This window comes from Humulus lupulus, chromosome 1, assembly GCF_963169125.1.
Source record: "Humulus lupulus chromosome 1, drHumLupu1.1, whole genome shotgun sequence".
Taxonomy (NCBI): domain Eukaryota; kingdom Viridiplantae; phylum Streptophyta; class Magnoliopsida; order Rosales; family Cannabaceae; genus Humulus; species Humulus lupulus.
The window spans coordinates 43,892,580-43,911,683 of record NC_084793.1 but is presented as its reverse complement, the minus strand read 5'-3'; the positions used below and the strand labels follow the sequence as shown (position 1 = coordinate 43,911,683).

Genomic DNA, 19,104 nt, shown 5'->3' with positions numbered 1-19,104 from the left:
AATAAAATATATTCAATTAACTCTAAAATATTACACACCCTTGAAATATTAATTAAATTAAACTAATTTTTCGATACTATATTTGTCCTACAAGTGTTCAATTAATGCATTTTGAAGTGCAATGTGAGCATCCTTATCTTTGATTTTTCTATGTCGAGCTATAAATTCTATATCCGATCCAGAGTTTCGCCAATTTTTTTTTTTTTTTGTGAATAAGAATCATTATATTGCTAAAAAACAATCATGTACACTATTGGATCTCTGTTGGAGTTTACCCCTATATGACTACCAACCCCTATATCTAACTTATATCCATGAATCTAACTGTACAACTTTTGAATCCAATCATTATCTCTATCTTTTTTCCCCTTATACAGTAAAACAGTAAGTCGCATTTTCATCTCTGTTTTGATACCCTCTAAAGTATGATTAACCTGCCAAATCTTGCATGACCACAAGGCATCATTCTGAACTCTCCATAAATGGTAGACTAAGGCAGTGACAGTTGCAATGCAGAACTTCTTCCTGAGTTTGCTGAAATACTTCACCTTGGAGAACCATTGCAGTAACTTGTAAAAGTCCTCTGTTTGTGCTCGACAGCCTAACCAATCCTTCATCTTCTTTAGACATTGATTGCTGTAGGTACATTGAAAGAAAAGATGAGAAATGTCTTCATTGTGATCCCCACACAGCAAGCATAACTTGTCCATCTCATGCCAAAATCGACTAAGATACACTCTGGTTCTCAATCTCTGTTGCATAGCAAGCCAAAGTATGTATCTATGCTTCGGAATGGTGCACCTCTCCCAGACATATTTACTCCATTGAACCTTTGTTTGTTGATCATATAATATTGAGTGTCCAGTTTGAACACTATACCTCAGCGCAACAAACAATGCCCTGTCCATTTTTGCTCTGAACAACTCCTTAATTTCTATGATTTTCCTCCAATACTAGCTGCAATTTTGATGCACTGGGTAAGTCCACCAATCCATGTTTTTCAGATAGATACTGTGAATCCACCGTACCCATAGATTATCCTTCTTAGCTGCTATTGCCCATACATACTTTCCCAAGGCAGCAAAATTCCATTCCAATATTCTCCTGAAGCCTAATCTGCCTGCTGATTTTGGTGTGCATACTGTAGACCAAGAAACAGCTCCTGGAGTATGAGAATCAGCCACTCCCTTCCAAAGAAAGGCCCTGCAAATGGTTTCAACATCCTTCAATAACTTTTTTGGCAAAACCATAATTTGAGCCCAATAAGAGTGTATTGACAGCAAGACTGAGTTGATCAAAATAGCTCTAGCACTATAAGATAGGTTCCTAGATCTCCACTGTTGAATTCTAGCCACCATCTTTTCTAGTATAATCCCACATTCAGCATTTGTGATGCGCTTAGAGCAGATAGGAATGCCCAGGTATTTGAAAGGTAAATAGGCTTGACTGAAACCCGAAACCTGAACCACTCTATCAATCTCTAAGTCAGACATACCACTGCAATAAATGGCAGATTTAGCTTCACTTGGAAAGAGTCTCGAAGTCTTAGAGAAAATTTTAAGTCCCCTAAGCAGCCATAATATAGATACAAAATCTCCATGGCTGAATAATAAAATATCATCAGCAAAGCAAAGGTGGTTCAGTTTCAAACTTGCACATCTATCATGGAATTTATAACCTGGAGAAGAACTGACTTTAAGCATAATTCTAGATAGATACTCCATGCCAAGCACAAATAGTAGGGGAGATAATGGATCACCTTGCCTTAACCCTCTTTTGGCCTCAAAAAAACCATTTAGTGAGCCATTAATCATCAGTGAAAACCTGGGAGTTCGGACACATACCATGATAAGTTGTATAAATTTATGAGGAAAGTGAAATTCAGTGAGCATTTCTTCAATAAAATCCCATTCTATAGTATCATATGCTTTCCTTAAATCCAATTTAATCATGCAACTTGGCTTACAACTTATCCTCCCATAAAATCGAACTAAGTCTTGACATATCATGATTTTATGAGCTATATATCTTCCATGCACAAATCCCCCTTTATTCTCTGCAATTATTTCTAGTAACACTTGCCGAATTCTTGAGCATATCATCTTAGAAGCAACTTTATAAAGGACATTGCAACAAGAGATGGGTCTAAAGTCACTCACTATACCAGGGCATATGTTTTTAGGAATTAGTGTAATAGCTGTGTTATTAATCTCCTTCAGAAGTTTACCCGAATTCAAGAAGGACAATACTGCTGTAGTAACCTCCTGACCCACCAAGGACCAATTATCTTGATAAAAGTAACTGCTAAAACCATCTGGTCCTGGTGCTTTCAGTCCTGGAATGCCAAACATAACATTCTTGACCTCCTGAGTTGAGTAACCTCTTGTGACTTCCTGAATCTGACTTTCATTCAAAACTGGTCCAAGCTTCATAATTGACCGAGATACTGGTATCCTGTGTACCATTTGTGTCCCCAAAAAACTTTGGTAAAAGTCCAAGAATGCTCTTTTAATATCAATAGGAGAGTCTACCCAAACCCCTGTCTCTGTCTTGATAGACAAGATCCTATTCTGAATTCTCCTAGCCTTGAGAGAAGCATGAAAGACATGTGTATTTTCATCCCCATTAGCCATCCAAGCCACTTTAGCTTTCTGAGCTAAGAAGCTCATATAAGCTTTATGGAAAAACAGAAAATATTCTCTAGCTCGCTGTTCTTGAATAATCAATCGAGCATTTAACGGGTTCTTCTGCAGTTGTTCCTGAGCATCCTTCAAAGCTAACTCTGCCTTCAACTCTGTTTGTTGGATGTCTAAGAATCCTTCTCTATTGATACTCATAAGCACTTGCTTCAATCTTTTTAATTTAGAGACTACCTGAAACATTGGTGATCCCACAACTGAAGAACTCCAGTTATTGCTTATTTTTTCCTCAAAACCAGGCGCCTCTTTCCACATTCGAAAGTACCTAAAAGGCTTCTTCTCCCCTGAATCTCAGAAGAAAAATGAATCAGAATCGGACAATGATCAAATACTCCTTCGGGTAAAATCACAGCCTCTGAGTTAGGAAATTGGTTAATCCATTGTGAATTCACTACAGCTCTATCAATCTTTGAATACACTCTCTCCTCAGCTCTTTGTTTATTATTCCAAGTATAATAGCACCCTGAGAATTTCAAATCTTCTAATTGGCAGAATTGCAAACACTGTAGAAAGTTATTTGACAACTTAGTGGTAGTCCTTTTGCCAATTCTATCTTGCAGTGAAAGAATTTCATTAAAATCACCTATCACCATCCAAGGTTCATTGATACAACCAGCCAAGTCTTGCAAATCCTTCCATAATTGCTCCCTGAAAGACTCAATATTATATCCATATACAAAGGTGACCAGAAATCTACCTATTTTATTTGGAATTTGTACAACACAGTGAATGAGTTGTGCATTACATAACTTGATATCCAAAGAAAAGACTCTTGGATTCCAAGCAATTATTATCCTCCCTCTATCAGCCCAAGAATTATTATTCGTGAAACACCATCCAGAAAACAGACTTGTATATAAAGAACCCATATTCTTATTTTTCACTTTTGTTTCGAGCAAACTAACCAAGCCAACCTTCTTTGAAATAAGCAACTGCCTAATCTCCCTATGCTTTTGGTGGCTGTTAATCCCCCGTATGTTCCATGTAAGTATTCTATCCATTTTGTGTAGAGGGTCCTCCCCCCTCTCTTCCTGTGTTACTCCTTGGTGACCCTTCAATCTCAGAATCCCCATCCAACAGACCAAATTTATTATTCACAATCGTTTGATTAATTTTAGATACCGGTATCTTGACTCCTTTGGTAACTGTCTGAAAGCCATCTTCATCTACTGCAATTCCATTTTCCTTTGGATCTGAAGCCCTCTGTTTTGGAACCCACTCCTGCCTGACTGCTTTAGTCTTCCTACAACTGTGAGCTTCATGTCCTAAACCAGAGCAATTCGTGCATATAGTTGGTTTCCATTCATATTCCACAAAAATATCCACTTCCTGATCCAATTCATTCCAGAAACTGATTCTATTTGGAAATTCCTGCTTCATGGTCACTTCAATAAGAATCCTAGGATAGGCTAACCGATCTCTGTTCCTGGTAATAGCATCAACTTGAATTGGTTTTCCAATTTGACCCACTATCTTCAACAATGATCTCTCACCCCAATACTTAAGATCAAGACCACCCAATTGAACCCAGGTCGGAATTGAGTCAATATCTTCTTTAGAAAAGTCATCGACTGGGTTCCAAGGTTTCATTATCAGCGGTTTCCTTCCAAAAAACAAATATCCTCCATCCAAAATTATGTTCCTCATTTCCATAGTCAAAAACCGGATGATGAAAATACCTGATGAGAGAATCCCAACCTTGTCTACTTGATCTTTCCAGAGTCTCCTCACAAAGCCTTCCAGAATTTGAATTGGTGGATTTGCACCAAGCTCATAGCAAACAATGGAGGATTGCCAGTAATTTACCTCGTCTGCAATATCCTCATCATCGATTTTAACTCCTGAGCTCCTACCCTGACTTATAAAACCCGATCTTACAGCACTCGCCTCTTTAGTCCCTGAAGAACCAACATTAATAGGATTAGTCTGTAAAATCGGAGACAGAGCAGCCTTACCCATATCAACATCTTGCATAACTTGTTTAGATGTCGAGAACCAGTCATCCACATTCTGATATATTCCTTTGTTCGATACTGGATTAGTACCACCGCAAGCTCGCAGAACATCGTCACCTTGTTCATCCTCTGACACCTCCAGTTCTTTAATCCCTAAAATAGCATCCATAGATCGCGTTTTGATAACTCTATCAGATGAAGTAGGCCCTGTTTTCTTGATCTTGCCCTTCGATTTGCCTTTTCCCCCAACCTTTGATCCCTTTGCCATGGCGTCGATGAGTACACCGAGAGAGAAAAAAGACGCGGGAAAAAACTTTCGAAAAATATCACGAGTTTCGCCAATTTATTCAAAGCGAAAAGAGAAAAATTTACAGATCAAGAGCACAAACATCCGAACATGAAGAACAAGGAGAACGACCTCAATATCAGGGATCTCAATATCGAGCATCTCAGTTCCAAAGATCTCAATATGAAGAAGAACACAGAGAATGAGCTGAAGATGAACATCAACGATCTCAAAATCCTTCACAAGATTATAGTCAATATTATGACTATTTTGGCGGAACTGAGAATAATTTTTAAAATTATTAGAAGTATGTCTTAGTTTGTCTTGTGTTCTATATATAGATATTGTTTTCCATTTTATGTTTGGTGTATTTGATTTTAATATTAGAATGTAAGTTTGTAATATTTTAATTATCTTTTGTATATTTAATCAATTTCAATGTTAATTTTATTTTCTTATAGTGAGAATTTTCACACAAATTAAAATTAATTATATAAAAAATTAATTATGAAATATTTGAAATTTTATTTAAAAAATTAAATTATATGTGTATTTATAATTTAAAAAACTCAACATAAAATATAAACCCAAATAATACTCATATGTTTATATATATAAAAGATATAAATATATTTATCTTAATAAAAAAAAATGTCGTGTGAACAGTGCACGACATATATGCCGTGGCACTGTTCATAAACAGGTAAATGCGGGTATTTTTGGAGTTGGGTTGGAGCTGGATTTGTGCTCTCCACGACATATATTGCCATAATCCCGTGTGATTGCAGTTCGCCTTAGTAGCGCTCTTTTTCCCTTGTATTTCCCCCTTGTCTATTATAATTAATTACTATAAATAGTTTTGATAGATTTTAATATAAATTCAATATAATATAAAAAATAAAATAAAAATTAGCGTAATTATAAGATTTTAAATAATTAGGTTAAATTTGGAGCTACAAAATATACTGGACTTCTTTATCAAGTATATTCTCGGTAATATTTTTTAAAAAATACAATAAGTATTCTATCACCAGATCACATTTTTTTATATGTTACATACGTCCCGATCATAATAATTTATTGCATTGACTATAAATTATTAGGATTTATTAAAATACAAAACTTAAGTAGTATTACACAAGTTAATATAAAATCCTTAATAACGATTTCATATAATAGAGGTGTAAATTTTGAGTTTGAATTGCAAGCATTTCAAAAATTATATTTTTTGGTTTAATGTGGTACAATAAGGTATTTAATTATGTCCAAAAAAATTTGTGAGCATTTGGAGGTATTTAATGTCACTTTTGGGAAAGTTGATCGGCCATTCCAGCGACGTATCACCTCCTTAGAGGTGAAGAAGTGACGCATCGCACACAGTGACAAGAAATACACTGACAATAGCATGTGACACGGTTTGGTCCGTATAGTGTCGTTTTTAAGCTCCAAATAATGTGTTTAAAAGCTCTAATCTTATTGGCTAGACTTAATGATAATGTCTACACTATAAAAATCGCCTTTTAGAGTTTTGAAGCATTAATCATATGACTCAACTTTCTCTTTCTAGCTCTCCAATATCATAAGTTTTCTTCAAGAAATTCATGAAGAATATACTTGTCTTGTGAATTTATAAGGTTTGTTCAATCTCAATTCTCTTTATTCTTAGAAAAAGCCTCAAACATCAATGGTGGGCGAGGAAATAGATAATTTGGATAGCGACACTCCTCGTGTACATGAGTAGTGGTGTTTCTTTCCCAAGTTTGAAGTTTCACTTGGTGTTGAGTAAAGTATTGGAAAACTTATACAATATCTTTATTTATTTTCATGTAGATGTAATATTAAACAAATTAATATGAGATAACCTAGAACATGTTTCTAAACTTGAGTTCAAAGAAAAATAATGATAAGAGTACTTACATTATACACAGCAGAATAATAGAGTTTTTTCTTCAGTTTCTCTAACCCTTGTATCCTTTCTGTTGCAGAGTATTACCAAGAAACTAAACCAATCTTCAATTTTCTTCACAGTCTTCCAAAGTATCCTTGGAAACATCTAGACTAGAGTGGGATATTCTCAATACATGAGATAGATACAGAGAGAAGAAGAGAAAAGAACAAAGAGGCTTAGAAAATGACTTGTATTTAGAGAGAATCTAAAAACTACCAGAAAACTAGTGTCTGTCATCTGTCTGACTTATGTTTTCAACTCTCTCTTAACATTCCTTTTATAGACTCAATTAGGTCATTTATTTAATCAAAAAACCCATAAAATAATAGCCAATTAACAGCCCTAGGTCGAAATTATCATGGGCTTTAGGCCCGTGAAATTTCTCATTTGATTATAAGCCCATTGGTCTTAAAATCAAGGCCTGTATTATTTTCTATTGATTTAATTAATTAAATAATTATTTAACTCTTTTATCAAATTAATTATTTATAATTTGAATCTTGATTTAAACTTATTTAATAATTTAGATACCAATTTATCTTAATTAATAAAATTTCCCTAATTTCTCTTTTTCTTCTCTAAATAATATAACTTTGTGAAACTATCCAAAATTGACCTGGTCAACTTTAATAATTCTAATTGATAATTAAATCAATTAATTAAGACTATCTAGATGATTTTATCCAAGGTACAGAGGGGACCATGGGCCTATGAAATCAAGATCCAATAAGTTATCAAAAATCTAACAAATAAATGTACTAACTTATTAATTACTTTTGACTCCACTAAAGACTCGGAATTGCACTATTAAATTTATAGAACACTCTATAATAAATATAGATACGCTATTAATTATTCATTGTTACAACTATAATTTTCACTCAATCATCTATAGACAGTCTACATTGAGATGAGACTAAAATACCGTTTTACCCCTCATTGTATTTTATCCTTAAAACACTTAGTTCCTTGTAAATGATATTTCAGTAAACAAATATTAATTACTGAAATGAGATTTCTATCTTTTAACACCTTGAACCAAACTAAAAGAAAACCATTGTTTCACTTCTTCAACAGAAGCTATAGATGTTCGTATCTATGATTAACACTCCCACTTAATTATACTACTGAGTTCCCAAGATGTAAGTATGGGCTAGTCCGTAGGGTAAGCTGGTAATGAACAAGTCAAAGAACTCAAATAATACAATCAGTTAGAATACTAACCACTCAGAATTGAGATTGAATTAACCTATGGTCAACTATATGATATAACTAAAATAGATAATAACGGTATGTTTACTTATCCTATAAATTGTCAATATCGGTCCAGTCCGATGTAACAAATACATCTGATCTTATCTACTTTGCTAATGTTCTAGAAAGAACATAACACTACAATGTGTAAGTAGATCATATCGAAGATTGGCAAGTCAGTGTAAATACTATGCACTGACTAATCTTAGGACTAACTTATTTTGAACATATAATCATATTTATATTCCACTGTGATTACGTCACTATAAATACGATTAGTTATATGCTCTGGATTTAATAAAAGTTTATATTAAACAAATAATCATGAAAATAAAACATTTGAACAAAGTGATTGATCAGGTTAAAAGAATGATTTCTATTCTTTTATTGATAATAAAATGAGATTACAAAGAAATTGGATTTTAATTAGGGCATAAAACCCTAACAAACTCCCACTTGCACTAATTGAAACAAATGCCTTAATTCTATTAATCTCCTTTCTTTGATATGCTTATAAAATGTAACTTCTGGTAGTGTTTTTGTAAATGGATATGCAAGATTGTCTTCAGTTGCAATCTTCATAACCTTCACATCTCTCTTGGCCACATATTCTCGAATAATGTGATACTTCATTTCTATATGCTTACTCCTCTTGTGACTACGAGGTTCTTTCGAGTTGGCTATCGCTCCTGTATTGTCACAAAACAACACAAGCGATTTATCCATTTCTGGAATAACACCAAGATCCGAATAGAACTTCTTTAGCCAAACTACTTCCTTAGCTGCTTCTGCTGCGGGTATGTACTTAGCCTCCATTGTGGAATTTGAGATTACAGACTGCTTTACACTTCTCCATATCACAGCTCCACCCCCAAGAGTAAACATACTTCTTATCATCGACATTAGTCTGAAAATCTGAATCGGTGTAGCCTACAGGGTTCAGAACACCACCCTTGTAGACTAGCATATAATCCCTAGTCCGTCTTAAATACATCAGGATATGCTTAACTATTATCCAATGTCCCGGTCCTGGGTTTGACTGATATATGCTCACTATATCTGATCTAGTACACAACATGTCATACATCAGACTTCCAACTGCAGATGCGTAAGGAACTTTTCTCATTACATCTTCCTCTTCAGGAGTTTGGGGAGACTGCTTCTTTGAACGATGTATTCCATGGCGGGATAGTAAACGTCATTTCTTGGAATTTGTCATTGAGAAACGTTCAAGCACTTTATCTATGTAAGTTGCTTGGGATGGAGCTAAGAGTCTGTTTTTTTTATCCCTGATGATCTGGATACCTAGAACATAACTTGCTTCACCCAAATCTTTCATCAGGAATTGAGTGCTCAACCAATTCTTCTCATCTGATAATTTATTAACATTGTTTCCAATGAGTAAGATATCGTCTACATAAAGAACCAGGAATACCACTATTTGATTTGCCTTTAGTTGGTAAACACAAGACTCATCAATATTTTGTTCAAAGCCATAGGTTTTGATTATTTCATCAAACCTAAGATTCTAGGAACGAGAAGCTTGCTTAAGTCCATAGATGGACCTATTCAACTTGAAAACTTTTCCTTACTAAAAGTTTCCTCATAGTCCACGCCTTCTCTTTGGGTATAACTCTTTGCCACTAATCGAGCTTTATAAGTCTCGATATTTCCATCAACACCTCGTTTCTTCTTGTAGATCCACTTGCACCCAATGGCCTTAAAGTCACTAGGTGCTTCCACAAGATCCTAGACGGAATTTGAGTACATGGACTCCATTTCATGTTTCATGGCTTCAAGCCATAGTTCCTTTTCAAGGCTTGCCATTGCCTGTTTGAAAGACAATGGATCATCGTCACCAGTGTCACCAACAACCATATTGGTTTCACCATCCAAACCATAGTGAACTGGGTTCCTTGAAACCCTCCCACTACGACGAAGCTCCATGACTGTTTTCTCAGGAACAGTGGTGTTATTTTCATTTAAGTCGACTTGCGTCGGTTGAACATGAAGAGTGGGAATTTCATCATCAACTTGCGTTGATGACGATGGAACATTGGTTGGAGTCAATTCTTTAACCATGTCCTCTAAAACTACTTTGCTGCGTGGTTTGAAGTTTTGGACATAGTCATTTTCCATAAAAGTAGCATTTGTAGAAGTAAACACTTTCTATTCTGAATGACTATAGAAAATTCCACCTCGAGTACCTTTATGATGGCCATTAAACATGCAAACTTTAGTTCGCAGTTCTAACTTTCCCTCCTGTTTCCTCAGGACGTGGGCGGGACACCCCTATATTCTATAATGGCATAAACTAGGTTCACGCCCATTCTAGCATTCTAAAGATTTTTTTGGGATTGATTAAGATGACACGACATTGATAAAGTCATTCACGGTTTCAATTGCATCTCTCCAGAACGAAGTTGGTAGAGTTGAGTAAATAAGCATGCATCTAACCATTTCCAATAAAGCTCTGTTTCGGCGTTCCGCTACACCATTTTGTTGCGGAGTACCTGGGGCAGTAAGTTGTGATAATATCCCAAGTTCAGTTAAATGATCTTGGAACTGCATATCCAAATATTCTCCACCCCTATCAAATCGCAAGATCTTTAACGTTTTACCCAATTGGTTCTGAGCCATCGCTAAGAATTCCTGAAACTTTGAAAATGTTTCTGATTTCCTATGCATTGGGTAAAGACATGAGTATCTAGAGTAATCGTTAATGAAAGTGACTAAATACTCAAAACCACCCCTGGCTTGTACATTCAAAGGTCCATAAACATCTGAATGCACAAGTCCAAGTGGTTCTTTGGCCCTATCACCCTTTGCAGAGAATGGACGCTTGGTCAGTTTGCCTTCTAGACAAGATTCATAGACAGGTAATTCACCTAAGGTGAGTTCCCTCAAAGTCCCATCCTTTGTATGTCTTTGAATCCTATCATAGCCAATGTGACCTAGTCTCAAGTGCCATAAATATGTCATATTATCGTTATCGGTCTTTTGACGTTTATTGGTCATAGGTTTAGCTACTTTGAATAAATCATTGTTAAGAGCGAGAGGTTCGTTAGGTCGCAGAATATAAAGCTCGTTTTTCCAAACATGCAATACACAATTGTGATCCATTGAAGGAAATAGATATATTAGAACTTGTGAAAGTCATAACAAATTGTTCTAATTGTCACATGAAAACTGAAATAAAATTTATGCTAAAATCCGAAATAAAAACTACATCATTTAAAATTAAGTATTTATTTCCGAACTTCAGACGAGCTCTACCTCTAGCTTGGACTGCAACGAACACTCCGTTCCCAACTCTAAGCTTTAAGCCGCCTTCGTCCACTTCCTCCCACGATTCAAGAAGTTGTAAATAGTTACAAACATGGTTAGTAAATCCAAACTAATAATCCAAATAGATTTATCATTCTCTAAAACACATGCTTCCAAGATAAATGAACTATAATCATTACCTTTGTTTTTAGCTGCTAGAAACTTGGGGCAATCCTGTTTCCAATGCCCCTTCTCTTTGCAGTGAAAGCACTTATCTTTACCTTTCTTATTTTTCTTGTTCTTCCCCTTAGGTGTCTGTGCATTTGGTTGTGCACTCATCTTTGCAGCGTTTGCAGGCCTGGGGTTAGTTTTTTGTCCACATTTCCTCTTGTTTCCAGCTTTCGAAGATGAAGTTGGGTTAGCTTCAGCCTTAGCTGGATTAGCAGCAACATCAATAGGCTTATTTTCTCTTCCTTTACTAGGTCAAACCATGATAGTCTAAAAAATCTGAAGCTTGTTCATGAGATGCGTCAGACCATAGTTGAGTTGATCACGAACTTGCAGACATGGTGCCATCCGAGCATTCACGGTGTCATCATGTATGTGCGGAGACGGTGCTATCCAAGCATTTATGGTGCCATCACGAGCATTGACGGTGCCATCACAAATGTGTAGACACAGTGCTCGTTCCGGGGATTCCTCAATCATGACGAACTCGGAGTTGTCACCAATCAACTCTATGTTGATATTTTGCTTCCAATTAAGGAAGTTTTCTCTAGTGAGTTTCTCCATCGAAAGTTGAGAAATGATGGGAGTAGACACAACCATAACTATACTACAAATTGTCAATAAAATGAAAATCAATCACATTTGCTCAATAAAACTTCTATTCACAAAATTTCAAGAAACAGCACAACATATACCAAAAATATGTAAGATATGAGAAAAAAATACCAAAAACAATCATATCTCTATTTCTTTAGGTTTTTAACTAATCTATGATATCCTTGTCCCGGTTGGCGAGAGTAAAAAATACCACTAGTTAAGTAAAGTTGTAAACTTATTTAATAATGGACACTATTATTAACAACCTACTATTTGATCAAAATAAGAAAACAAAATCTCTTACTTTATGAGCTAGACCCATAGTTTCTATAATCATAGATTTAGTCCTAGTAGTCACCGTTGGGGTGAGTCTAGTAGAATTTTGACCTATAATTATCTATCTTACCTTGTCAAAATAACTAATGAACACCTTCCATACGGGGACAAATCAAAGCGTCTCGAGGCCCCATTAAGTTATTGACTTTGTTAACCCAACGATGGAAATCGAATATAATTCTTAAAATAAGCTCATTATAAAATTAAAAAAAAAGTATTTTTATTATTTATTTATATAAAATTAATGACTATGGTTCTCCAAAATATTGAAAGGATTAAATTTTTAAAACCAAAGTCCTATAATTTCTTATTAATTCTAAAGTGTCACATTGAAACAAATTCAATTAATTTAGAATTAATTTGTTGCTAATCAATATTTAGGTGTAAATAATATAATGAATCTATACAATTAAGTCAAGCTCAGGTAAATGGGCCTTAACAATTGTGCTTGTATGGAAGAGGGTTGGGTCCAGTATGTCGTTCCCACTACAAAGGCCCCCAAACTTCCATACAAGGTCCAAAAGATAGGAATTTAAACATTTGTTTTATTAATTGTTATTAAATGATTAGACCCACTATAATCATGCAAAGCAAATGAGCCTTCACAAGTAGAATCACCCACAAGAGAAGAATTTAAATTTTACATTTTATAATGGGTCTTCACAAGTAGAATCACCCACAAGAGAGGAATTTAAACTTTACATTTTATAATGGGCCCAAATAAAACCTATCATTTTATTAATATTTTATTTGGCAAAAATCATATATCTTACAAACATATGGGACACTATATACGTCTAAGTCCAATTGCAAAAGTACCACATATAGTGCAAACAGACATATTATAATTGGATAGGCTTAATCATGTTACTATATGAGCAATTCTATGAATTTATGTAAAAATACCATAATTTTTTTTCATTTGCAAAAATACCACAACTAATTATCTAGAATTTATCAAAAAATTCGAATTAATTAAATTTTTACAAAAATAAGTCAATTTAAATGAAATTTATCAATAATTAACAACAATTAATTTAAATTTCATTTATCAACAATCAACTTGATTTAGGTTAATTTAAAAAATATTAATTTAATTTAAATATGATTTATCAAATTAACCAAAGTTAATTTAAATCCCATTTATTAAAAGATATTTTATTAATTGGTTGAAAAAATGATATTTTTCAAAATTTAACCAATTTTAAATTTTAAAATCAATATCTGTTTTTCAAAAAATATCTTGTGTTGTTACAACAATAAGCTAATATTTTAACCATTTGAAAAAAAAAAATATTAATAGTTATAACAACCCTAAAATATCTTAAAACAGTTAAACAAATTCAAATATCCATGAAAATATCTAACTAAAAAATTTCAAATAATTTAAATATTAAAAAACTATAGAATAAACAAATATTTATATTTTCAAATAAAGATTTAATAAAAATATCAAGTATTTAAAAGAAAATATATTAAATATCTAATATCTTAATTTTAATATTTTAATATATTAAAAGATTTAAAATTAAGTTGTTGTTAGTCTATTTTTAAATTTGAATTTGAATCTATGTAGAAAATATCTAATTATTTAAATCTCAACCAACAAAAATATCTTATTTTAAAAAACAGTTTTAAATGATAAAACAAATATGATATTTTTTTGGCTTTGATTATAAATAATTAATTTTCACAATTTAATTTCATTAATTTAAAAAAAATTAAAAAAATGAGACGGACACTGTTCACCGTGCGCGCTGATGGCAGGGGTGCACGTGCGCGAGGTCTTCTGGCTGCCGAGGAGGTGCGCGCAGGCAGCAGGTGCGAGTGCCCACGCATGGCAGCCAGACCAAAAAATTTCCAGAGAATTTTTTGTGCAATTTTTCAAACCAAAACTATTTTCCAATTAATTTTTAACATGCTTTACACAAAATAAATCATATATAAAAATTAATGGCATAGAAAACACAACAAAATAACACAATCATTGCTAATTATCACATAAAATTAGTATGCTTCATAATAACATGAAAATCCATTCAATTAGTCAAACACATCAAATAATCCAATTTTTAACATGTTCATGCATGAAAATAAAGATTATCAAAGGCTCTGAGGCTAGTTGTTGGGAAACTTATACATGATCTTTATTTATTTTCATGTATATCTAATATTAAACAAATTAATATGAGATAACATAGAACATATTTCTAAAATTGAATTCAAAGAGAAATAATGATAAAAATACTTACATTATACGCAGCGGAATAATAGAGTAATTCCTTCAGTTTCTCTAACCCTTGTATCCTTTCTGTCGCAGAGTATTACCAAGAAACTGAACCGGTTTTCAATTTTCTCTACAGTCTTCCATAGTTTCATTGGAATCACCTAGACTAGAGTGAGAAATTCTCAACACATGAGATAGATATAGAGAGAAGAAGAGAAAATAACAAAGATGCTTAGAAAATGACTTGTGTTTAGAGAGAATATAAAAACTATCAGAAAACTAGTGTCTGTCATCTGTCTGACTTATGTTTTCAACTCTCTCTTAACATTCCTTTTATAGAATCAATTAGGTCATTTATTTAATCAAAAAACCCATAAAATAATAGCCAATTAACAGCCCTAGGTCGAAATTATCATGGGCTTTAGGCCCGTGAAATTTCTCATTTGATTATAAGCCCATTGGTCTTAAAATCAAGGCCTGTATTATTTTCTATTGATTTAATTAATTAAATAATTATTTAACTCTTTTATCAAATTAATTATTTATAATTTGAATCTTGATTTAAACTTATTTAATAATTTAGATACCAATTTATCTTAATTAATAAAATTTCCCTAATTTCTCTTTTTCTTCTCTAAATAATATAACTTTGTGAAACTATCCAAAATTGACCTGGTCAACTTTAATAATTCTAATTGATAATTAAATCAATTAATTAAGACTATCTAGATGATTTTATCCAAGGTACAGAGGGGACCATGGGCCTATGAAATCAAGATCCAATAAGTTATCAAAAATCTAACAAATAAATGTACTAACTTATTAATTACTTTTGACTCCACTAAAGACTCGGAATTGCACTATTAAATTTATAGAACACTCTATAATAAATATAGATACGCTATTAATTATTCATTGTTACAACTATAATTTTCACTCAATCATCTATAGACAGTCTACATTGAGATGAGACTAAAATACCGTTTTACCCCTCATTGTATTTTATCCTTAAAACACTTAGTTCCTTGTAAATGATATTTCAGTAAACAAATATTAATTACTGAAATGAGATTTCTATCTTTTAACACCTTGAACCAAACTAAAAGAAAACCATTGTTTCACTTCTTCAACAGAAGCTATAGATGTTCGTATCTATGATTAACACTCCCACTTAATTATACTACTGAGTTCCCAAGATGTAAGTATGGGCTAGTCCGTAGGGTAAGCTGGTAATGAACAAGTCAAAGAACTCAAATAATACAATCAGTTAGAATACTAACCACTCAGAATTGAGATTGAATTAACCTATGGTCAACTATATGATATAACTAAAATAGATAATAACGGTATGTTTACTTATCCTATAAATTGTCAATATCGGTCCAGTCCGATGTAACAAATACATCTGATCTTATCTACTTTGCTAATGTTCTAGAAAGAACATAACACTACAATGTGTAAGTAGATCATATCGAAGATTGGCAAGTCAGTGTAAATACTATGCACTGACTAATCTTAGGACTAACTTATTTTGAACATATAATCATATTTATATTCCACTGTGATTACGTCACTATAAATACGATTAGTTATATGCTCTGGATTTAATAAAAGTTTATATTAAACAAATAATCATGAAAATAAAACATTTGAACAAAGTGATTGATCAGGTCAAAAGAATGATTTCTATTCTTTTATTGATAATAAAATGAGATTACAAAGAAATTGGATTTTAATTAGGGCATAAAACCCTAACAAACTCCCACTTGCACTAATTGAAACAAATGCCTTAATTCTATTAATCTCATTTCTTTGATATGCTTATAAAATGTAACTTCTGGTAGTGTTTTTGTAAATGGATATGCAAGATTGTCTTCAGTTGCAATCTTCATAACCTTCACATCTCTCTTGGCCACATATTCTCGAATAATGTGATACTTCATTTCTATATGCTTACTCCTCTTGTGACTACGAGGTTCTTTCGAGTTGGCTATCCCGTGAAATTTCTCATTTGAATATAAGCCCATTGGACTTAAACTCAAGGCCTGTATTATTTTCTATTGATTTAATTAATTAAATAATTATTTAAATCCTTTATCAAATTAATTATTTATAATTTGAACCTTGATTTAAACTTATTTAATAATTTAGATACCAATTTATCTTAATTAATAAATCTGCCATAATTTCTCTTATTTTCTTTAAATAACACAACTCTGTGAAACTATCCAAAATTGACCTGGTCAACTTTGATAATTCTAATTGATAATTAAATTAATGAATTGAGACTATCTAGTTGATTTTATCCAAGGTACAATGGGGACCATGGGCCTATGAAGTCAAGCTCCAATAAGTTATCATAATCTAACAAATAACTTTATTAACTTATTAATTCATCGTGACTCCACTAAAGACTCGGAATTGCACTCTTAAATTCATAGAACGCTTTATAACAAATATAGATACGCTATTAATTATCCATTGTTATAACAATAATTGTCACTTAATCATCTATAAATAGTCTACAATGAGATGAGACTAAAATACCGTTTTACCCCTCATTATATTTTATCCTTAAAACACTGAGTTCCTTGTAAATGATATTTCAGTAAACTAATATTAATTACTGAAATGAGATCTCTATCATTTAACACCTTGAACCAAACTACAATGAAACCATCGTTTCACTTCTTTAGCAAAAGCTATAGATGTTCATATCTATTATAATGCTCGGAATTTCCTAATAAGGTTTAGGACCTTTATTAGGAGGTCGGGAGGGCCATAATTGATTTATTATGTTATTTAATGATAATATGCATGTTTAGGTGTATTAAATATGCATGTGAACCCATTTATGATTAATTGGGTGATTTTCATATTTTGGCCATTTCGGGCATTTTTGGCATATATGTGAAATGGGCGTGGTGCTTTATTATTGTTTGGTTATGCCAGGGTTACCCAGCACAAGACGATCCTAGGAGGTAAGCTAGTGGGAAAGTCACAACGGGATTTAAGCTTGACTTGGAGTAAGTCAACGAGTATTTAGAGCATTACCAGGTTATTGGGTAATGAGAATTAATATTTGGTGATAAATTGGGAGTTAGTAAGATCAGGGGGAAATTCTGGAAGTTTTGACTATAATGTCCCCGGGGGTGTTTTCGGGACCCCGAGCTCTAGGTTTTATTGGAAGCTACTTAAACTTGAAGTAACCTTTTTAAGAAATAAAAAGAACGTTCTGTACATTCTCTCTCCCTAAAAGTTCCATTTTCGTCTCCCGATCGTGTTTCCGAAGGTATCTTGAGTTCTAGGGCTCGGATTCAAGCGAGGATCGAGGCATATCAATCCTAAGGAAAATTAGAAGCTTATTAGCTGGAGGATTTAGTTGGAAACAACTCAATCGGAGGTAATTCAAGTTTTAAGTTTTAAAAGTTTTAAGCTTGAATTGGATTTTGTGAATCGTTGAGTTTTTAGTTCGTTTGAGCCTCAGGTTTTGGTGGTTTTGGACCATTGGGGAGCTTGGGAACTTCGATTTGGTGATTTGGGAATGTTTAGACATGTTTTTTGGAGGTTTTAAAAGGTTAAAAACGAAGGAAAATGGTTGCCCCGAAGTTGGGCCGCGACCCTATTCTTGGGCGCTGTGGCCCTTGCTCGATGAAGCAGATGCCCCAGTTCTGTTCTTGCTGGGCGCCGCGACCCTTGGTGTTGGGCGCCGTGGCACTTGCTTTAGGTTGTGCTGGGGACCGCGGCTCAGGCAGGTTTTTGAGCCCGTTTGCGTGTTTTGACCCCAGGAACATGGTTTTAGGCCTCGGGATCATTCCTACTACCCGGATTAGTGAGGATTGATGTCTTGGAGGCTAAGTTTTAGTTCGAGGATTGGTTTTAGAACTTGAACTCATTGGATCACCATTTGTGGTTGTGACTAGGTTATCATTAGAGGCTTGGAATCGGGATCGTGCTTGTGGCTCGTTTGTTGGTAACCTGTGCTTGGACCGAAGGTAAGAAAACTGCACCCCATGTGTGACATGCATGGCTATCGATGATGCATGTTGGATGTTTAAATGTAAACATTGATAGCATAATGAATGCTTAGCAATCTTGCTCATTTGCATATGATTATTATTGAGGCATTCTGGATAATTAAGTGTGATGCACGAGAAACATGTGATTAAGGCATGCCATGAATGATGAATATGAGATTGATTAGAGCTTGAGTCTCTGTGTTTGTGCATGATCATAATTATGCTTGCAATTGTTAAGTAAGCATGCTGAATGCCCCATCTTTGGATGTTTGACATATGATATATGTT

At 33.6% G+C, this 19,104-nt stretch overlaps 1 protein-coding gene across 1 annotated transcript; it reads right to left on the bottom strand.

The window, feature by feature from the left end:
* Positions 1-320: 320 nt before the first annotated feature.
* Positions 321-908, bottom strand: LOC133814203 (uncharacterized). Its single transcript, XM_062247197.1, has one exon. The coding sequence runs from the start codon at positions 906-908 to the stop codon at positions 321-323; it is 588 nt and encodes a 195-aa protein (XP_062103181.1).
* Positions 909-19,104: the final 18,196 nt, after the last annotated feature.